Raw genomic sequence first — 20,898 nt, forward strand, 5'->3', positions numbered from 1 at the left:
TGTTGGTCTTTTCTCTGTATTATTGTAGGGTACCTTACAAAATAAAGTGCCTTGAAGAGACTTAAATTGAAGTGTACAGAGTGCTTTTGGTTCAGCACCCACGTCACTCAGCTCTCTAGCTGACTGCACTAAAAAAGGAAAAATGCTCATTGGAGAAACTATCATCACCTGCTGGTTAATGTTTTAATTACACAGGTGGGTTGCACCTGAGACATTTGTTGGTTTGAAGTCTCTTCATGTTCAGTGCATTGTCAAGAATTGCCGAGACTTTGATAGAGGGACAGGCATCAGTCTTTTGGGCAACGGGTGACATGGACTGCTGTGGTACAGGAGAGTAGTGGATAGGCCAGGTACTACCTGTGGGTGACCCCACAGGAACTAGATAGATCCAGTGTAGTGACTGTGGGTGCTGTTGTTGACCAGGACACCAAGTGGTGGTGATAGTACCAATTATCTCCATGAACACTTGATGTTTTGCTTGTTGCTGGCCTTGCATAGACTGGAATCTCCTTTTCTCTGCCTCTGCTGCACTTTCAAAATCTATCAAATGCTTCATTTTCCTGTTTTAGACATTTCTGCTCAGCTTCATATAGTTCCTCCAGCTTCCTTCTCTGTTATGTATTCAATTCAATTCAATTTTATTTATATAGCGCCAAATCACAACAAAAGTCGCCTCAAGGCGCTTCATAACTGCGACAGATTCAAAGTTGTATTAGCTTTGGCCTCGCGTTTGCTCACATGAGCCTCAGGAATGGCCAGCCTTTCACAGCTTCGTCCACTCTCACCATCGTAGTCTGGATTGTTTTGACTTTACCGGGGATGTGTGCTGAAATGCAACAACAGGGCCACTTTTTTTCTCCATAACTCGGTGTCCTGATGGAAGTTTCTCCTCTAAAAAATAACAGTTATCTGAATATTCAAACAGTTATATGCTACGTACTGTATACATGGCATTCCTATTTCACTGTAGTCTGTGCCTTACCATTTGGTCATTGCCATTTACTGCAGCATTGAAATATATCGTATATATGCAGTTAATACTAGCCACCAACTTTACTCCTATAAAAATTAATATCAGATTTGAATAACAACCATGGCTGACATTAAATGTGCACTCCCCATCCAGTTGAGTAGCTACTAAAATACTGGAAACCGTAGCTGTGGATGCAGTGTCTGAGATGTCGTCATAGGACTGACCAAGGTCCACTGGAGGAACTGTTGATCTTGTCCCAAGTATTTGGTCCAGATGGTGAAACCACAGGAGTTTTTCTGTCTATTCCCGTGAGCTTTTATTTTCACAAAGCACATCCCTTACTTTTATGTACTGTTGCCTCAGTTTTTTACCTTTGACATGTCAGTGCTCAGTCAGCCTGTCAAACACCCTCTCCTTTACCCACTTACTGATCAACTCGAACACTTCAGTTGTTTTATGAATTGCTTGTAGGAGCTGACAAATGCAGACATCTTCCCCAAATATCAGTGAGGCACCATACCTTGTTGTTCGCCTACGTAACCCTGTTGATTGTTGGTTAGTTACTGAAGTTTGTGGTTTCTCTACTCTATACAACACATACATGGGTACGGGAAGGTTTTTTTTTTTTTTTTGTCATCCACAATTTTTATTTATTTCATTTTAAACTTCAATAACAGAACTTGAGGATAACTACATAAATAAATAGTTTAAAAAACAACAAACAAACAACAACAAAACAACAAAAAAACAAAACACAACAACAACAACAAAAATTAAAAATAAATAAAAAAATTAAAAAAAACAAAAAACAAAACAAAGGAAAGTTATTCTATTCTTTCTTCGCACACCAATCCCCACACCACCACTCTGTCATTACTCTTCTGTTCTTCAAGTTAAAGAAAGCCAGCTTGTAAAGGGGGACCAAATACAATCATATTGATGCAATTTGTCTAATAAACCATAAGTCACTTTTTCGTAAGACGCCAACTTAGCCATTGTCTTTAGCCACTCTTCATAGGGAGGGGGGTTCTTTTTCCACCAATGTCTTAGCAGGACCCGTTTGGCCGTAGTAAGAGCTAGAATAATCCATCTTTTTGTATAACTGGAAAAATCTCCATCAGAAAGTTCTGTGGTTATACCAAGTATGGACAGTTTTGGTGAGATACCAAATCTCCTTTTTAGAACACTGAAAATTACCTCCATTATATTTTCCCACCAATCCCGAAGTGCCGAACAGCTCCATAAGATATGTAAAATCGAAGCATTTTGACCATCACATCTCCAACATTCGTCCGTAGGGGCCAGGTTCCATTTATACAATTGTTGCGGTGTTCGATGCCACCTATGGATTATCTTAAGTTGAATAAATCTACTGCCTGTTTCTTTATACATAGTATTAACATTTTGAAAACATGAATCCCATTCAACTGAAGACATGTCCAATGCCACGTCCTGGGCCCAGTAGCCCTTAACTTTAAGGAGAGGGTCAGCTGACCGTTCTTGCAATAAGTGATAAATCTTAGAGGTAATGCCTTTACCCAAGGGTGTTCTTGAGAGCAGGACTTCCACAGGGCTGCCCACAGGACAACTCAAGGGGGTTCCCAGCCATTTCGATAATGAACTATGTATTTGGACATATCTCCAAAATTGATTACGCTTCAACTTATATAACTCCACAATTTTATCAAAGCTTAAAAAACATTTAGTCCCACAGTCAAATAAATCTGATACATTAAGGATGTCTGCTTTACGCCACTGTAACCAGTCAACCGATGTCCCTCCAATTAAAATTCTTTTATTCCCCCATAAGGTTGCCGAAGGTGATTTAATAAAGTCCCAGCGACCTGCCCTATGTAATTTACACCACAATGTCTTCGTGTTTGCAATTATAGGATGGGTAGTTTTATGACTGGTATCAAACAGCTCCCTCCAAGGAGAAATACCGCCATTAACTTCCGTCTCTATATGGGACCAGATGGGTTTAACTGGTGCAGTAGGTAACCAAGCTCTAAGTTGTTTCACGTTCATCACCCAATAATACCATTGGAAATTAGGCAATGAAAAACCTCCTTGTTTTGCACTCGCTTGAAGTTTCTTAATACTTAAACGATGCGGTGAGCTACCCCAAAGAAACTGCCGGATCAAAAAGTCTAGATCTTTGAAATACTTATCTGGAATTTGTAATGGAATATTAGATAAAATATAAAAGATCACGGGAAGGTATTTAACTCAAACTTGCTTCTTGCGCCTGGTAGCTGGTTTGGAACAGGGTCAGATCACATTCACATTATAAACGAACCAAGACCACCTTCTCCAAAGAGTCTCGGTACAGTTATTTTGGTCCGCATCCAACAAACTGCACCAAAGAGGGAAATGAGTTCAATTTAAACCAACTAAACACTGCTGGTGTGAAAACAGCCTTAATCTGACTGTCTGACTGCTTCTGCTCAAGATTGCTTTGGTGTTTTTCAGCAACACGTAAGACTTTGAGACATTCAGTATCATTTTCAGGTGAGATAGAAAAAATACAAGTTGTCTAACACCCATTTTTAGATCTACAGATTGGCTAACTGCACTGAACCTGCATTACCAAACCGCATTACCAAATACCGTTCATTTAGTTTAAGCAGCCTTCAGTATCAGTTTGTTTATTTTGACCCATTTGGCATATTACTCTGCATATAATTCTTTCTTGGCTTTTCTTGGCTAGTTTTGGTGATGTACAAAATAAAGTAGAATCATCAGCATAATGAATAATAAAAGTGGACTTAAATAACCTAAACACTGTGGTCTATGTTTCATATAACATTTCAAAGGTATGCCATTATAGACCCCTAAAATAATTTTAGATTGAATCGCATATTCTCAAAGCGCTTTTCGAGACCCTCAAAGCGCTTTACAATTCCACTATTCGTTCACTCTCACATTCAAACACTGGTGGAGGCAGCTACAGTTGTAGCCACAGCTGCCCTGGGGCAGACTGACAGAAGCGAGGCTGCCATATCGCACCATCGGCCCCTCTGGCCAACACCAGTAGGCGGTAGGTGAAGTGTCTTGCCCAAGGACACAACAACCGAGACTGTCCGAGCCGGGGCTCGAACCGGCAACCTTCCGATTACAAGACGAACTGCCAACTCTTGAGCCACGATTGCCCCGTGCGCCAGTGTGTGGCGTATACTAATAGTACAGTAAAGATATGGAGCAAAATAATATTAAAAGAATTTAATGAGCCTCATCTCAGTCTGTTAAGTATAATTATTTATATAATTGAGTATAATTAAGTGATCAAGAATTAAACCTTTCCTTGGCAAATCTGATAACAAAGATGCAATTTTGTCATCTAAATACATAAAGTCTGACAGAGTCGGATTGGCAAAATGAGGCACGAAGTTCCTGTTATTAACACGTGCATTCGGGGTCGTGTGAACTGCATTATTTTGCATTATTTTAACCTGCCTGTTTAAGTTGCATGTAATCATCACACTAATCCCTGCCTCTCCACAGCACCCTGGCTGTCAGCAGTAGCTTATTAAAACTGTTGGAATGATTTATCTGACACATCTGAATATTGCTATATAATAACGGTGTTCTTATTCTTAACAAAAAAAAAAGAGCTCTGATGTTTAAATAAGGGTGTTTCATGGAAATTGTCTCTTGGCATGAGTGCTGTTAATGGCTACATGTCTTTTATTTTGAATCTCTTGCAAGCAGCAGTAATTCTTTTCGCCATTTGCCCTTACACAAGGAGTCCTTTGTCTTTTTTATTAGGTCTGAAAATCACTCGAGTCCAAAGGTGCATAACCTGTTCATGACAAGTTAAATGAACATCTGTGATGGTCTGTGATTAGAAGGCAGAATCAGTTGATGCTGTACACTAAAACTCATGATCGAATGCTGCAGCCTTCCCCTACACCAGGGGTGTCCAACTCCAGGCCTCGAGGGCCAGTGTCCTGCAGGTTTTAGACGTGTCCTTGATCCAACACAGCTGATTTAAATGTCTAAATTACCTCCTCAAGATGTCTTGAAGTTCTCCACAGGCCTGGTAATGAACTAATCATTTGATTCAGGTGTGTTGACACAGGGTGAGATCTAACATCTGCAGGACACCGGCCCTTGACACCCCTGCCCTACACAAAGCAAGCCCATTTTCATCAAAATTGGGTTGAGATCTTTGAGTGGCTGTGAACTTTCCTTATGATAACCTTCCCAATGTGTATAGCTTTGCTTTCAAGTCCAGAATGTATTGAATATAGTTTCTAGTTGTGCTTGGACTTTCCTCCCTATTTCCTTCAGTCAGCTCCAAGACCCCCTTTCCTGCCGAGCAGCAAATCAAAGGGAGAAAATCCTGTGGAGACCTGGGGCACCTCCCGCCTTGCAAACAACAGGGGGTCTAACCAGCGAGCCCGGTGGCATTCATCCTTTTAATAATCCATCTTAGGAATCATGGATTAATTAGATGTTCCAATTCAATTTCAATTCAATTCAATTTTATTTGTATAGCGCCAAAGGGCTCAGGGAGGGGCGGCCATCTGCTGCGACCGGTTGGGGTGAGAGAAGGAAAACAGGATAAAAGACATGCTGTGGAAGAGAGACAGAGGTTAATAACAGATATGATTCAATGCAGAGAGGTCTATTAACACATAGTGAGTGAGAAAGGTGACTGGAAAGGAAAAACTCAATGCATCATGGGAATACCCCGGCAGCCTACGTCTATTGCAGCATAACTAAGGGAGGATTCAGGGTCACCTGGTCCAGCCCTAACTATATGCTTTAGCAAATAGGAAAGTTTTAAGCCTAATCTTGAAAGTAGAGATAGTGTCTGTCTCCTGAATCCAAACTGGAAGCTGGTTCCACAGAAGAGGGGCCTGAAAACTGAAGGCTCTGCCTCCCATTCTACTTTTAAATACTCTAGGAACAACAAGTAGGCCTGCAGAGCGAGAGCGAAGTGCTCTAATAGGGTGATATGGTACTACAAGGTCATTAAGATAAGATGGGGCCTGATTATTTAAGACCTTGTATGTGAGGAGCAGGATTTTCAATTCAATTCTGGATTTAACAGGAAGTCAATGAAGGGAAGCCAAAACAGGAGAAATCTGCTCTCTCTTTCTAGTCCCTGTCAGGACTCTTGCTGCAGCATTTTGGATTAGCTGAAGGCTTTTCAGCAAGTTTTTTGGACATCCTGATAATAATGAATTACAGTCGTCCAGCCTGGAAGTAATAAATGCATGAACTAGTTTTTCAGCGTCACTCTGAGACAGGATATTTCTAACTTTAGAGATGTTGCACAAATGGAAGAACGCAGTCTTACATATTTGTTTAATATGTGCGTTGAAGGACATGTCCTGGTCAAAAATGACTCCAAGGTTCCTCACAGTGTTACTGGAGGCCAAGGTAATGCCATCCAGAGTATGAATCTGGTTAGATACCATATTTCTAAGATTTTCAGGGCCGAGTACAATAACCTCAGTTTGATCTGAATTAAGAAGCAGAAAGTTAGCGGCCATCCAGGTCTTTATGTCTTTAAGACATTCCTGCAGTTTAACTAATTGGTGTGTGTTATCTGGCTTCATGGACAGATAGAGCTGGGTGTCATCTGCATAGCAGTGTAAATGTATGCTATGTCTTCTAATGATGCTGCCTAGGGGAAGCATGTATAATGTAAACTGAATTGGTCCTAGCACTGAACCCTGTGGAACTCCATAATTAACCTCAGTGTGTGAAGAGGACTCTCCATTTACATGTACAAATTGGAGTCTATTAGATAGATATGATACAAACCACTGCAGCACAGTACCTGTAATACCTACAGCATGTTCTAATCGCTCTAATAGGATATTATGGTCGACAGTATCGAACGCTGCACTGAGGTCTAGCAGGACAAGCACAGAGATGAGTCCACTGTCAGAGGCCATAAGAAGATCATTTGTAACCTTCACTAAAGCTGTTTCTGTGCTGTGATGAGCTCTGAAACCTGACTGAAACTCTTCAAATAAACCATTCCTCTGCAGATGATCTGTTAGCTGTTTGACAACTACTCTTTCAAGGATGTTTGATATGAAAGGAAGGTTGGAGATTGGCCTATAATTAGCTAAGACAGCTGGGTCTAGAGATGCTTTTTGAGTAAATGTTTAACTACAGCCACCTTGAAGGCCTGTGGTACATAGCTGATTATTAGAGATAGGTTGATCATATTTAACCTCCTAAGACCCGAACTCTTCCACGGCATGCGTTTTTAATTTATATTCGGTATTTGGGCTGATTGGGTCCTGATGAATGTAAAAACAAAGATTTACCAGATTTTTTTTTTACCTTATTTTTGTTTCTGAGAAAAATGAGAGCCACATATGAGGATATTCATTTAAATTTTTGATAGAACAGTAGCAGTATAATGTCCTCGTAAGTGGATATCAGGCCCTTGTAGAGCAAAATTGAGTATTTTGGTCTAAATAACCCAAAATGTGATGTCCACATATGTGGACGCCAGGTCCTAGGAGGTTAAGATCGAAGAATTAATTAATGGCAGGACTTCTTTGAGCAGTTTTGTAGGAATGGGGTCTAAAAGACACGTTGATGGTTTGGAGGAAGTAATTATTGAAGTTAACTCAGAAAGATCAATTGGAGAAAAAGAGTCTAACTTAACATCAATGGTACTAAGAGTAGCTGTAGATAATATTACATCTGTGGGATGATTATTGGTAATTTTTTCTCTAATGATTAAACTTTTATTTGTGAAGAAGTTCATGAAGTCATTACTAGTTAACGTTAAAGGGATGGTTGGCTCAACAGAGCTCTGACTGTTTGTCAGCCTGGCTACAGTGCTGAAGAGAAACCTGGGGTTGTTCTTATTTTCTTCAATCAGTGATGAATAGTAAGATGTTCTGGCTTTGCGGAGGGCTTTCTTATAAAGCAGCAAACTATTTCTCCAGGCTAAATGATGATCCTCTAAATTTGTGACACGCCATTTCCTCTCCAGCTTACAAGTTATCTGCTTTAGGCTACGTGTTTGAGAATTATACCACGGAGTCAGGTACTTCTGATATGAGACCTTAGTTTTCACAGGAGCTACAGTATCCAGAGTCGTACACAATAATTATTTTATCTGAGCTGAGAACTAAATCAGATAAAAAGTCTGAGAAATCAGACAGAAACTCAGTGTAAGGCCCAGGTGGACGATAGATGATAACAAGTAAGACTGGAGTTTTACAGCTGGGGTGGACGAGGCTAAGCATCAGGCTTTCAAATGAATTAAAAGTCTGTCTGGGTCTTTGGTTGATTAATAGGCTGGTGTGAAAAATTGCTGCCACACCGCCCCCTCGGCCTGTGCTTCGAGGTTTCTGGTAGTTAGAATGACTCGGGGGTGTTGATTCATTTAAACTAACATAATCATCCTGCTGCAACCAGGTTTCTGTAAGGCAGAGTAAATCGATTTGTTGATCAATTATTAAGTCATGTACTAACAGAGACTTGGAGGAGAGAGACCTAATGTTTAATAATCCACATTTCACTGTTTTACTCTTTGGTTCAGATGTAGATACGGTATTGTTCTTTCTTTGTGATTGTTTATGTTTAAGTTGTTTGTTGCTGGTTTTTAGTTTGTATTTTGTCTGTTTGGAAGCTGACATAGTCTCTATGGAGATGGGTTTTTGGGGGGGTAGCAGGAGGAGAGAAGCTGCAGAGAGGCGTGTTAGACTGCAACTCTGCTTCCTGGTCCCAACTCTGGATACTCATATTTTGGGGGGTTTAATAAATTTGTCCATGTTTCTAGAAATGAGACCTGCTCCATCCAAAGTGGGATGGATGCCGTCTGTCCTAACAAGACCAGGTTTCCTCCAGAAGGTTTGCCAATTATCTATGAAGCCCACATGCTCCACCAACCTGGCTGTCTGAAAGTGGTAGATGCTGGTCCAGATAAATTGAATCTCTAATAATTTGCACATTTCTTTCAGTGTGAAAGACATGAGCGATGTGCACTAGTCAGTCAGTCAGTATCGCTTTCAAGAGATACTCACCCACTCTGACTCCAATCCTGGGTTAGATCAGAGTTTGGGGGACCAGGTTCTGGATGCAGCCCAAGTCCACCATATAGCCTTGTGTATACCCCCTAGGTAACTTACCGGTGCGCTGTACGTCCCTCTCAGATGGATAGAGGGTGTTGGAGGGCCTGCAACATGGAACACCTGTCTGACCTCCATCCATAGACATTCCCAGCAGATGTGTCCTTATCACCTGCACCTCCAACACTCCTGCCCAAAGCTCATGTGGGTCCTGGTGCAGTGCCTGGGAAGGCAGAACAGGGAGATGTGATTGCAGCACAGAAGGGAAACCAGCATCTCGGAGCTGAGACTGGCCTCATCCCACTCGCTAGGCGGCCGCGTCTCTCAGTCTCCTCCAGCCATGCTGCTTGTGGATCTCTGCCAGCATGACCTCCAGGCTCGCTGGTCGAGGACAGTGGACCCATTGCGCTGTCTTCCCAGGGAACCCCTCCACGAATTGTTCAAGGTCCACCAGCTCAAACTGCCATGCTTCCCCCTCTGATGCCCCGGGTTGCAGCCACCACATCAGAGAACCGCTGGGCCCATGAACTGCTGAGTGAAGGGCCAATACTCTGCCGACACTGCACTTTTCCAGAATTGCCAGCGGTCCAGCATGGCCCGGCAGATGTTGGGAAAGCACCGCGATGGCGGCAGCAAGCCCAGGGCCACCATCTAAGCCTCCCTCGATAGCAGCAGCAACCACTCGTCCATAGGCAACTGACACCCCTCTGCTGTGGCCAGGAGTGTCTTCAGTTTCCCCTTACGCACCACCATGTACTGTTTGTGCACGGCTGTGAGCTCTGCCGCCATCTGACCCAGCAGCTGGGCCAGCTGTACAGGCTATGGATCTGACATGCGTCCTGCGTTTTCGGGACAACTGTGATAGACCCAGTAAACAGCGTTTTCAGGTAAGTGAGCATTTATTTAAACACGACTTTGAGTTTTGTTGTGGCAGCTTTCCAGCTGACATGTCTCAGCTTGGCAACAACAACCCTCTGCCAGGTCCCTGCGTCAGTAAAAAGGAAGAGCCTGATTAGCAGACTGGCCCCAGCTGCACTGCCAGCCTCTCTGGCACTGTGCTCTGAGCCCACTGTGCCACCCCTCTTCTGCAGCAGAGCCACAGACCACACCTCCACCAGAGTGGTGTTAATACATGGTGTCCAAATTTGTAACTGTTCCAACTGTAATTATTTTTTGTTTTTTTAGGGTTTTTTTTTAAGGCAGCTGTGTCCGATCTGACACGTCTTTCAAACTAAGTGTAGAGAACAAAAAGTCTCTGTGTGTGTGTTGTGTGTGTGTTTGTTTCTAGGACCCGACTACACACTGCAGAAGTACAGTGACTCGCAAGATGTAACGGAGAAGCCCAGAGAGGAGACAAAAGAGAAATCTCTTTCAGGGAGCCCACATTTCTACAGGAAAGGCACAACACCAACCCAGTCTCCATCTGCAAGCCCAGATCCCAGCCCTAGTCCTTCACCTACTGCTGCTAAAAAGGCTTTTTACAGCAGTAAAACTCTTGCCTCTGATGCAGCAGCGGAGGCTTTGACAGCAGGTAAGCAACTTTATTGAATGTTTGTCTATCAGATATTAGCTGTAGTAGTAATACAGCTAATTTCTACATATTTACTGCAACAGGAGGTTTCCCAACAGTCTGGAGGAAGTTCTCCTGAAAGCTGTTATTTGTTCTTTGACTCTGTAGTTCATCTCATCCTGAACCATCTGTGTTTGGTGGGTTTAGGTTGGATTAGGTTATAGAGACTCATGGTTTGCCAATTAGGAAGCTGGAGGGTCTTTTTGCTTATTGTCTTGCTGAAAATTAACAGCATCCCGCAGATACTCTGAAGCTGAACTGAGATGTGAAGCTTGACTGAAAACTTGAAATTCTACCTCCAGAGCTCAAGTTGCCTGAACCAGTATATTGTATACGCATTAGTCATTTGGTTAACTGTGGTCTCGATTACTCCTGTCTTTTTTTTATTGTACAGGCATAACAAAAGCAGCGTCAAAACTTTCTCTGAGACAGCAAGTAAGGCAACAAGAGGCTTCTCCAGCAGTCAAACAGTCTGTTACCACAACAGTCAGCAGTTACTCAAGCAATGGACAGATTCACTCCCAGTACCATGGTTACCATGTTAAAGCAACTCTTAAGATTCAACCCCCTGAAGAACCAATTGGTGTAGTGGATGATCTTCACCCATCTGACCTTGTACACTTGCTGCCATCACCTGTCAAACAAATTCAACCACCAGCACCAAAACCCCTGCCAGCCCCTATCCCTTCACAAGTTCCAGCAAAAGATGGCACCAAAGCACAAGAGCCTCCCAAGGAACCACAAAAAAAGGAATCAAGCAAATCAAGGAGCCTTGCAGAAACCAAGAAAGCCAGTATGGAAATGGATCCTGAAATTGTAGAGGACAAATCGGTGAGTTGAGTTGCCACACATATTTTTCTAATATAGTATTCTAACAATCAGGGAGAATCGAACGCACAGTGAGTGTGCGTGTTCAGATTGTACTGACATGACTTATACTTTCTAGAATTTCCCACCAATGTTACAATAACTATAATCTGAATATGGATATATGTCCAGAATTAGGGCTGTTGCCATATCACAGTGCCCACGATAATACCACAATACATTTTTACCTCATATAAAAGTGCCATATTTTGATATTAATGATATAACAATGCTATACATTTACATTCCCTAGCACACACACATAGACAGACATGTTTAGCAGTGAGGCCCACATGTCAGCCTTCAGTGGGATCTGATTATTCCAGATATTGTGTGCGATGAGATGGATTTTAAATTAGAGTCTGGATTTAACAGGGAGCCAATGAAGGGAAGCCAATACAGGAGAAATCTGCTCTCTCTTTCTAGTCCCTGTCAGGACTCTTGCTGCAGCATTTTGGATTAACTGAAGGCTTTTCAGGGAGTTTTTAGGACATCCTGATAAATAATGAATCTTTGAGCTCAGAGAAGAAATTCGGCTGTTTTTACAGGAGAAAGACATGCATGAAGTTGCAAGCGAGTTTAATGATGAAGATGTTTTTTAATTGTATTTGTAAAAAAGCCTATTTCTATGGAAGAAAGTGAAAAACATATTTTCTGTCATTTCATTGTTTATTGCTTTATTACCTTGTGTAGTATGAACAGCTATACGGCAGGTTTTTATCCATAGGAAATGCTGTAAAACTTGTGAAAATCCAGTTAAAAGTCCAAAGTTACTGGTTGTACTTGTTTGCGGTGAGCAGCAGATCAAACAAGTTAACAATTATAAATGGTTTCAAACACATCCAGGCCTGTGAGACTCATTTAGACACTCAGAAACTGAGCCGTGGTTCTCTGGTACATGCAGACATTTCTGCATACGCTTTGTATATTTTATGTAATATTCAATAATGAACTGTAATTTTGGACTTTTTCAAGGAAGCATTTTTTTATTCAGTGTTTTCATTTTTTAATGAATTTACTCCTACTGGGGAGAACACACATGAGGTTTAAGGCCTGGACAATGATGAAACCTGGAAAATGGTTGCAAATAAATATGGGTATCACTTTAGGCAGCTCCTAATCTTATGGATTCGACACCCAGCTTTGCAGTCTCTAATATCATTTCTGCTTGTTTCTTCACTTTTTCCCTATGCGATTGCATTTAATTCCTGCTCGTCTCTTTCTGTAGCTAGCCTGTATCACTACACTAGCTGTCCCAGCTTCCCTGGGAAGATAGACTGTACCAGGGTACTGGAAAGGAAACTTTATCCGTTAATCAAATCTCAGATTGAGGACTGTTGCAAGAGCTACAGTTGTACACTGCCAGCAGTCAGTGTTGGACTTATTCACAGTAGGTGTTGGACTCAGTCACCAATCCTGCTCATTATTTTTATGAACAGAAATTTTAGGCATAGCCTCGTGCCTGAAGGCTTCCAGTTTGGTGGCTTCAGAATCTCACCTCTGCTTTTTGCAGATGATGTGGTTCTGTTGGCTTCAGTAGGTGGTGGCCTGTTTGACAAGTATTTGTCTTGCAAAATTTAAATAAAAATTAGCAGTTCAGATTTATTAACAAAATTCATAAATGGTATAATAAAGGTTGTATGCAAACGAGCAAAAAAAGAAAAGAACGACACACACACACAGGGTGATATGAGTCTCTACAAGAGCAAAAGGTGATACTGTAAAGTGTGTGGCTGTATCAAAATGCTAAGCAACAAAAGGATTATAAGAAGATGACAAACAAATGTTACCAAAGACCTTCTGCAGAAGAAGAAAGTGGAAACTCTGAACTAGACAGCTGTCTTGGACAACTACTATTTTCTGTTGCCATCTCCCTGTACAACTCCTCCACCTAATACACTGTAAACACTGCAATAGTTACACACTGTTGCACACGACATGCTGTCAGTGAGGCCCACTGCTTGTCTTGTTGATTTTGATAGCGTCAGTAATCATAATGTTGCAAAATAAATGAAATAACTTAAAGAGCTTTCTTGTGTGTCTCCACAGGGCCCTAACTCTATCTTGGTGGTTCTTGTGATGCTGTTGAATGTAGGTCTAGCAATCATTTTTGTCCATTTCCTCACCTGACCAAATCTGGGCTCGGGTAAGAATTTGCAGCTGTATTTCACAACTGAAACTGGTTTGCTGTTGTGTTTATCATGCACTCAGGAAAGATTGGTCATTTAGAATACAACCTCAATACAAACTGTATATAAACACAGAAGTGCAGTGATCTGCAAAGCTATAATTTATTCACAACAGAAAACAGAAAGAGTAGCAAATGTTTACAATAAGACAATGTACCCCTTTAAGAAAATATTACTTTATAAAAAAGTTAAGACGGTGGCAATAAAAGACTGGAAACTGTAAGTGGTACTAAAAAGAGGAACATTTTACTAATACATACTAATTATTATCATTTTACAAGTAATCAAAAAGGAGTTATCTTTAAAATCCTTCTATTACTTTATACAGGTCCCAATGCTTTTCCCTGCTTTGTCCCCTCTCCACTACAGTGTCAGACCTCTCAAGTCATCAGGTGCACATCTTTAAACTGTTCCCAGAATTAGATCCGAGTGTGGTGGGGGGGCTTTGAGTTACTGTGGTCCTTGTTTTTGGAACATGAGTCCCTCTTTAGTCCAGACATGTTTTCCACGAACGATCTAAAGAAGGACCATCTTGCTTTGTTACCTGTGCTCAGTTCAAAAGTCTGCATATCTGATGCTATGGGATGCATTAGTGCTTATGGAATTGGCAACGCCATCATCAATGCTAAAAGTGTTTAATATGTGGTTCCAGCTATATGACGTCTGAAGTTCTTGCACATTTTTAATTTGTTGGTGTAAACATGATATTTTCTGTTGTGAATAAAATATGGCTTTATAATATTTGCAAATTATTGCATTGCATTTTACACATTTTTGGATTAAAGGGTCATCAGTCCGAGTCAAACATGGCTGCTGATTACATTCAAAACTGTATTCACTCCACTGACATGACTGTTGTATCATTAACACATTTTTGTTCTATCCCTGCATTGCACCTTCACAATGGTACGGTTCTACAGTTCTGCTGTGGTAATTCTTCTGTTTTCAGTTAGCCTGGAACGTTTGTGCTCCAATTAGCAAAACTGACCCCTGGACCTGGTTTGAATATATGTTTGACACTGACGGATGCACAGGACACGATGGAGTATCCATGGAGACTCCATCCTTGCCTCATCCTCTGGTGAAAGGACTACGAGGAAGAGAGAAATTAATAATTCAGTAATTTTTTCTAATCATTGTATTTTTTCAGGTTTCAGTGTATTGCACATCAAGTGTTACTGTGATGCTGTGGAAAGCCAAGTGAATAACTGGAACTGAGTGCCTAAGTAGACTGAGGGAAAGTGAAGCTTAGTTGGTTGTTTAAAGGGTAACACTGGTCTTTTTTTTTTTTAATTGTTACTACTACTATTGTCCTACAAAAGGACGATAAACAGCTACTAACAGTGATGTAGCCCTTTTTTCTCCCGTTTTTACAGAACATAAAACAGAACACTGTCCCACTGGGTGGCGTTCCTTTAAAACAATGAGTTCTATAGTTGGTCTAACAGTTACTGATGACCAAATCTGTTGTCATGTTCAGACACAGTCCTGTTTACGCTGCTTTGCTTGCTTCTTGGCCCACAATCATGACCTATAAACTTTAGGCCAAGGAGGTCTCGATCAGTCGTCCAGGTAAGTAAATCCATCTGGATGTAGCGTAATTATGTGATTACGCTACATCCAGATGAACAGAATCAACCTTTTGGGGTTTAGGCTAAGGAGAAATTTAAGATGTGAGGTAAAAAGTCCCGACAGTCCTGTATTTCTGACACACAAGAGCAAACTATATTAGTATCAGCTAGAGTATTCAGAATTGTGAGGGCAGCTTTGGATATTATTAATTTCATGAACTGTTTGTAAACAAACTGTAGTTTTCAAATGGTTCATAAAGAAAGGAGACTTTACCAGGTGTTGCTTTGTTATGTGCTTTTAATAAACTAATAGGTGTTGGTAGAAATAATTAATTGTTCACATGAAAGTTGTGAGAATGATTCTGTAAAGCAGACATGGGATCCCTCTGATTTATAGACAGGTTTCTTTTCTTTTGTGGCTTCATTTGGAAACCTTAATTCAAGTACACATTATAGCATTCAGTTGAAGGAAGTCTTCTGTCTCGCCAGCCAGACAGACATAAAAACTACAAACATCACAAAGCTTTGCTGGTAGCAGGTCGATGCTCCAGGAAGCAAAATAAGTACATTTGAGTCTATTGTATAATGGATTTACCTTAACCATCAGGTTCTGCTGCTATTTTAAGAGCACTCCACTTTCTGTCTGCTTATGAAACTGTGATGTGAACAGTATATTATTCAGTGTGTCACAATGATGACAACACTTTAACTTGAACTTTGTTTGGGGACGGGGATGAACATGAATGGAGTACGATGGGGTGGTAAGCAAAGGCTGTGTTGGTCCCATGGATGTGTACACAAGAGCATGCAAGAGGTTGTTTGCAGTGAATGAATCTCCTGTGATAATGCTCAGTTCGTTAGAAGATTTGCTTCTTCCACAAATTTGAGATCACATAAAAGTGGTCTCAGTGGAACTCTGAGCCATCTAAAATAGCACTTGTACTGGAAGTGGTCCAGAGATACCCAGGAAGGCACATATGTATAAACCAGTGCTGTGTCTACACATAAGACAGTTTAGCAAAGAACCAGTTTTAAAATATTCTTTGCTACCAGCAGTCTGCTGGGGGGAACAAACATGATTTGCTTCTAATTTTTTAGTTGAATTTATGAAAAAATTTGGTAAAATGCCAAATATAAAACAGTTTCACATTTATAAAACTAAAAATTGTGGATGCTCTGCCATAGTTTGGGGCTGAAGTCACTAATGTCATTGATCTCGTCAGTATTAATGGAATTATGAGCAAAGAGAAGTACTGTGACATCATCCAGCCTCCCCACAGTCTGGACCTCAACATTATAAAACTATGAATCCCACTGACAGAGACTGGAACAAAAGGTGCTTCAGAGAGTTCAGACTGTATTGAGTAAAGGTCACTTTAAGCTTGTTAGAATTTTTTTCTGTTTTTAACCTAATATACTGTATTTACATATATATGTGTGTGTGTTTTGAAGGTAAATGTAATTTTTAAAAAGGAGCGACTTTACACTCTTTATGGTCCTTGGAGAGTGAGTGTGTTTGTTGATCTGTTCACATCCATTGCATAGAAAACTTGATAACTTGTTCTCTGCAGCAGTGACCGGACTCCTGAATGACTTTACTCTAACAGCTACTTTTGTGACCTTGCAGTGGATCCATCCAGACTAGTCAGAGGGGCCTTTTTAAAAAACGACAGCAGACACAGACAAAACGGAGGCCTGAAAATAGCCGGGTGGAGGAGAGGATAAAAACACATGGAGGAATGAGGGGGGTGGCAAGGGAGAAAGATGAAACCATCACCACCCCTGGACTGTGTGAAAGTCTTTGGTGCCCAAGTCCAGCCTGATTGGACCGTTGATGACGTGTGACTTCAGAGTGCAGTGAAAGCTGAAGCTGGCAGTAGCTAGTTGGAAACCAGGCCTTTACCCTCAGCGAGATGAGCCAATGGGAGCAGAGTGGATTTGAGTGTCGGGCCTAGCATCTAGACTGCCCATAAAAACCTGGAGTATGTGCCTGTTTATCAGTCAGTCCGACTGCTGAGTAAATTTTCACGTTTTGAAATGCTGCAATAAAAAGTTTGTGCCTTGTCCAGCTGAGATGTAAAGAATGTGTTTTGTATATGATCAGTGAACAATAGCACGGACATTCAGTCGTTATGTTGCTCTTCTGTTCAGTTAGTTAGCCATCATTTACTTTGCACCAAGCATACATTGTCTAGAAGATAACTTTGCACTGATGCCCACTCTGTATCGCATGGAGTGATTTTTACTTCAGTTCAGCAAGAACAACTCACCTTTTCTCTCACATGTAAGTTCTCATAAGACTGTTGTGATCTAGCTTGTGCACAGATTTGATCACATATGTGTGTGCTTCAGCAGTTTGTGTATGAGAGTGTGAGAGGATGGGCAGGTGTTGGGCTGGATAAGTTCAGAGATGCACTTTGAGTTGATGGAAGCCAACAGCTGCCTTACCGTTTTACAGAGTGACATGGTAGCGGGTAAGAATGGCTGGGCAGGAATGTGAAGCACCAAGCTGCTTCCCTGTGCCAGCTCCTAGGAGAGCGGCTCTATTTCTATTGGTCTGTTTATTGATCTGTTCACATCCATTTTTATCTGATTCTGTCTCAGTGCCTGCTTTTTTACTTTATTAAAACTTAACCATAGACGATATTTTCATTCACTGTCCACATTATTTCATTTAAAACTGGTTTATTGCACTTATAGTTTTGATCATTATGATGGCTGAATACCAGTCTGTGTATGTTGAATGTTAATATTTTAGTTGACAAATGAATCAGTCTTCCAGTGAGCTGAAAATGCACTCGAACCTCCACCGAAGCAGCTCACTCTTTGGACGATATTTACTTTTAAAGGAATATTATTGTATTTTGTATGTATCCATTTGTTTTCTTTGTTCTTTTTAAACCTTAGTTTATAGTGCAGTAAAAAGAAGTGCAAAGTGCAGGCTTTTGTTTGCCTTGTTAAAATCTATGTTAATATAAATGACAGAACTTTGAGTATAATTATTTTGTATTTATGTGGATATGAAACATGCACCATTCATTTTATTGTGTAATGAGTTTAAATGTGTGGTTCACTTGATGGTTATTACTCTGTTGACCTTGAAGGAGAGGTCACAGGTCAAATATGACATAATATTTGAAATATGGTAGTTTTTGACAATGCACTCTTTCACATTGTGGTTTCTAAGTTCTGAGGTTTTTTTGTCAATTTTCAACCAATAAATCATTAAGTTGACCTTGAAGACCTGGCTGGATGTAGCCCAAACTTTAACATGACCCCACTCTAGACCCTACAAAGTTTTATCAAAATGTGCTCAACACTTTTTTAGCTATTGTATTTTCAGACAGAACGGTACACACATACATACACATGCAAACATGACAAACAAACATAACCACCTTGGAAAATTTAAAGTCTTATTAAAATTCTGGATTTTCCCCCAGAATCCTGGACTGGCTGGTGGAGCGACGGAATAAGACTTTGAAGCCCATGATTCATAGGTTTATTCACGGGGATGAAAGCAATCAGGATCACTGGTTAGAACCTTTGTTGCTTGCAGTGCGGGAGGTGCCCCAGGCCTCCATGGGATTTTCTTTCTTTGAGCTGCTGTTCGGCAGGAAGCTTGATTAAGGAAAACTGGGAGGAAGGTCCAAGCCCAGCTAAGAAGGACATTCAGTATGTTCTGGACCTGAGAGCAAAGACACACACTGGGAAGGTTATCACGAGAAAGTTGTCTCAGGAACTTCAGGAGTGCCTGTACGGCAGAGCGGCTAGAGGGAGACAAAGTGCTTGCATTACTCCCTTCTTTCATCTCAAAGTTGCTTAGCAGGTTGCAAGGAGCCTTCATGGTCACACAGTGAATGGGTAATAGGTGTTGACTATGCAGTGGTGCGGTCAGACAGGAGAGGAGCCACACAGGTATATCACCTTAACACTCTCAGGCTCAAATTAAACTTTTTGTTGCTAATGCACAACCAAGTCCTGCAGTGGTACTTCTGAGTGAAAAAAAAACTCATAAAATATGTATGTGAGGTAATCAGGTTGTTAGTTTTTAACTGTTGCAAATCGGCAACGCCTGCCTCGAGAGGGTTAACCTTCTCAAAACATGGAGAGAGGCCAAACCCACTTCTCTGGTGAGGGAGAGAGATGAGTTTGGCCAGAGGTGCCCAGTTCCTCCCTCCCTCCATTATGATCACACTCAGGCTGAGCGAGTGAATGTTGCTGCGTTGCAACAGCATTTTGCAGATGTTCTCCCCATGCCCAGCCGTACCTCTCTGATAGAGCTCCATTTTGAAACGTGTCCTGGTGTGACAGTGCACTCACAGCCCTACAGGTTACCTGAAGGACAAATTGTTCAGAAAGAATTGGCTGAGGTGCTAACGATGTGGGAGTATTTCACTAGCAGGGACCACTCCCTTGGTAACGATGAGCAATGAGGGATGAGGGAGTGTGATTAGTGCTGCGGTTTGGGGAAGGCCTTGAAGGGGACTGGCGATGGCTCTCGGGCCGGGCAGAACCCCCAAAGACAGCATCCCCTGCAGGAGCAAGACTGGGCATAACAGAGGCTTTGGAGAATGTTGTGAATGTATACCAGGTAGGCTTGTGATGACCATCGACCCAGGAGCTTGATTAAGTGGTCAGGGATTCCTTTGCGGAAGGCAGAAGTCGCGACGCCGGTGAGGAAGGGATGGCCAGGGATGTGATTTGGAGGAATCCCGGAAGACGAGGGCGCTTGGCGAAAGTGTGAGAGGAGCCATGTCCTGATTGAGGCGTGGCCAGATTTGGTGATGAACAGAGGATCCGAAGGTAAGGTGTGCTGAGATTTTCTGAGGTCAAGGTAAAGGGTTAGTGAAGGGTCTTAAACGAGAGTTTATTTTGAAGTAGTATGTAGGCGTGGTGCTGCCCGATTGATTGGTTTGCTTCGTTTGAGGATGAAAATGAAGCAGTCTTCGGAGGCTGGGTGGATGACACTCATGCACGGGTGAAGAGAGGTGAAGAGATGGAACTTCGAGGATGAGGAGGTGAATTCAGAACAGCATAAGCCGAAGAAGGCGAGTAGGAACGTGGCCTCGAGTGTGCACGCCAGGAAGTAATCGCTATGCTTCAGCTGGAGGGTAGAGATGCAGCGATGTTGTAGATCTGAAGTTAGGGGTAAGCAGTGTAGGGTCGTGGCAGGTGACTGATGCTGGAGACTGTTGATGAGTAGTGATATCTGGGGTGACGTAATGGTTGGGCATGGTGGACCTGTGAGCAGTTCGGCGAAGAAATTGATGCCGCTGAAGTACGTCTTTATGGAGGGAATTTTGATGCTCAGAAACCGGAAGGCATGAGATATGAAGCTGGAAACTGTTGTGATGTCAAGTGACGGAAAGGGCAGGTTGAAGTTGTGATGCGATGAATGGAACGTGTTCCGAGCGGTCCAATAGGAGGACAATGTGCTTGCTGCAAGGCTATTTTATAATCGCTTCTTGGAAGATGCTGATGAGTTCTGCGATGCTGGGGTTTAGATCTCGAAAGACGTGGCTGAAAATGGAGGACCTGGGGTCGGAGCTGCCTCTGCGTGGGGCGCCAAGGCTCTGAATGTCTCCAGCCGTAATAACCCCCAAAGCCGTCAGAAGGGGCGGCATCTGTGAAGAGCAGGACGTCGTCGGGGCGGGGCAGCCGATCGTTGTAG

The 20,898-nt window shown here is 41.9% G+C and overlaps 1 protein-coding gene across 2 annotated transcripts in view; it reads left to right on the forward strand.

Moving 5' to 3' along the window:
- LOC146366453 (junctophilin-1-like) overlaps positions 1 to 18,467 on the forward strand; it is a 45,358-nt gene extending 26,891 nt beyond the window's left edge. Inside the window, exons 4-7 of one of the 2 annotated variants that reach the window (XM_084912125.1) lie at positions 10,316 to 10,558; positions 10,992 to 11,428; positions 13,514 to 13,610; positions 16,852 to 18,467. In XM_084912125.1, coding sequence (XP_084768251.1) covers positions 10,316 to 10,558; positions 10,992 to 11,428; positions 13,514 to 13,594 — 761 coding nt within the window. In that variant the 3' untranslated portion in view covers positions 13,595 to 13,610; positions 16,852 to 18,467. Of the gene's footprint in view, positions 1 to 10,315; positions 10,559 to 10,991; positions 11,429 to 13,513 lie in introns of both variants that reach the window. The other variant, XM_084912124.1, reaches the window with a different exon arrangement.
- Positions 18,468 to 20,898: the final 2,431 nt, after the last annotated feature.

This window comes from Perissodus microlepis, chromosome 18, assembly GCF_051167445.1.
Source record: "Perissodus microlepis isolate ML-2025 ecotype Zambia chromosome 18, ASM5116744v1, whole genome shotgun sequence".
Lineage (NCBI taxonomy): Eukaryota > Metazoa > Chordata > Actinopteri > Cichliformes > Cichlidae > Perissodus > Perissodus microlepis.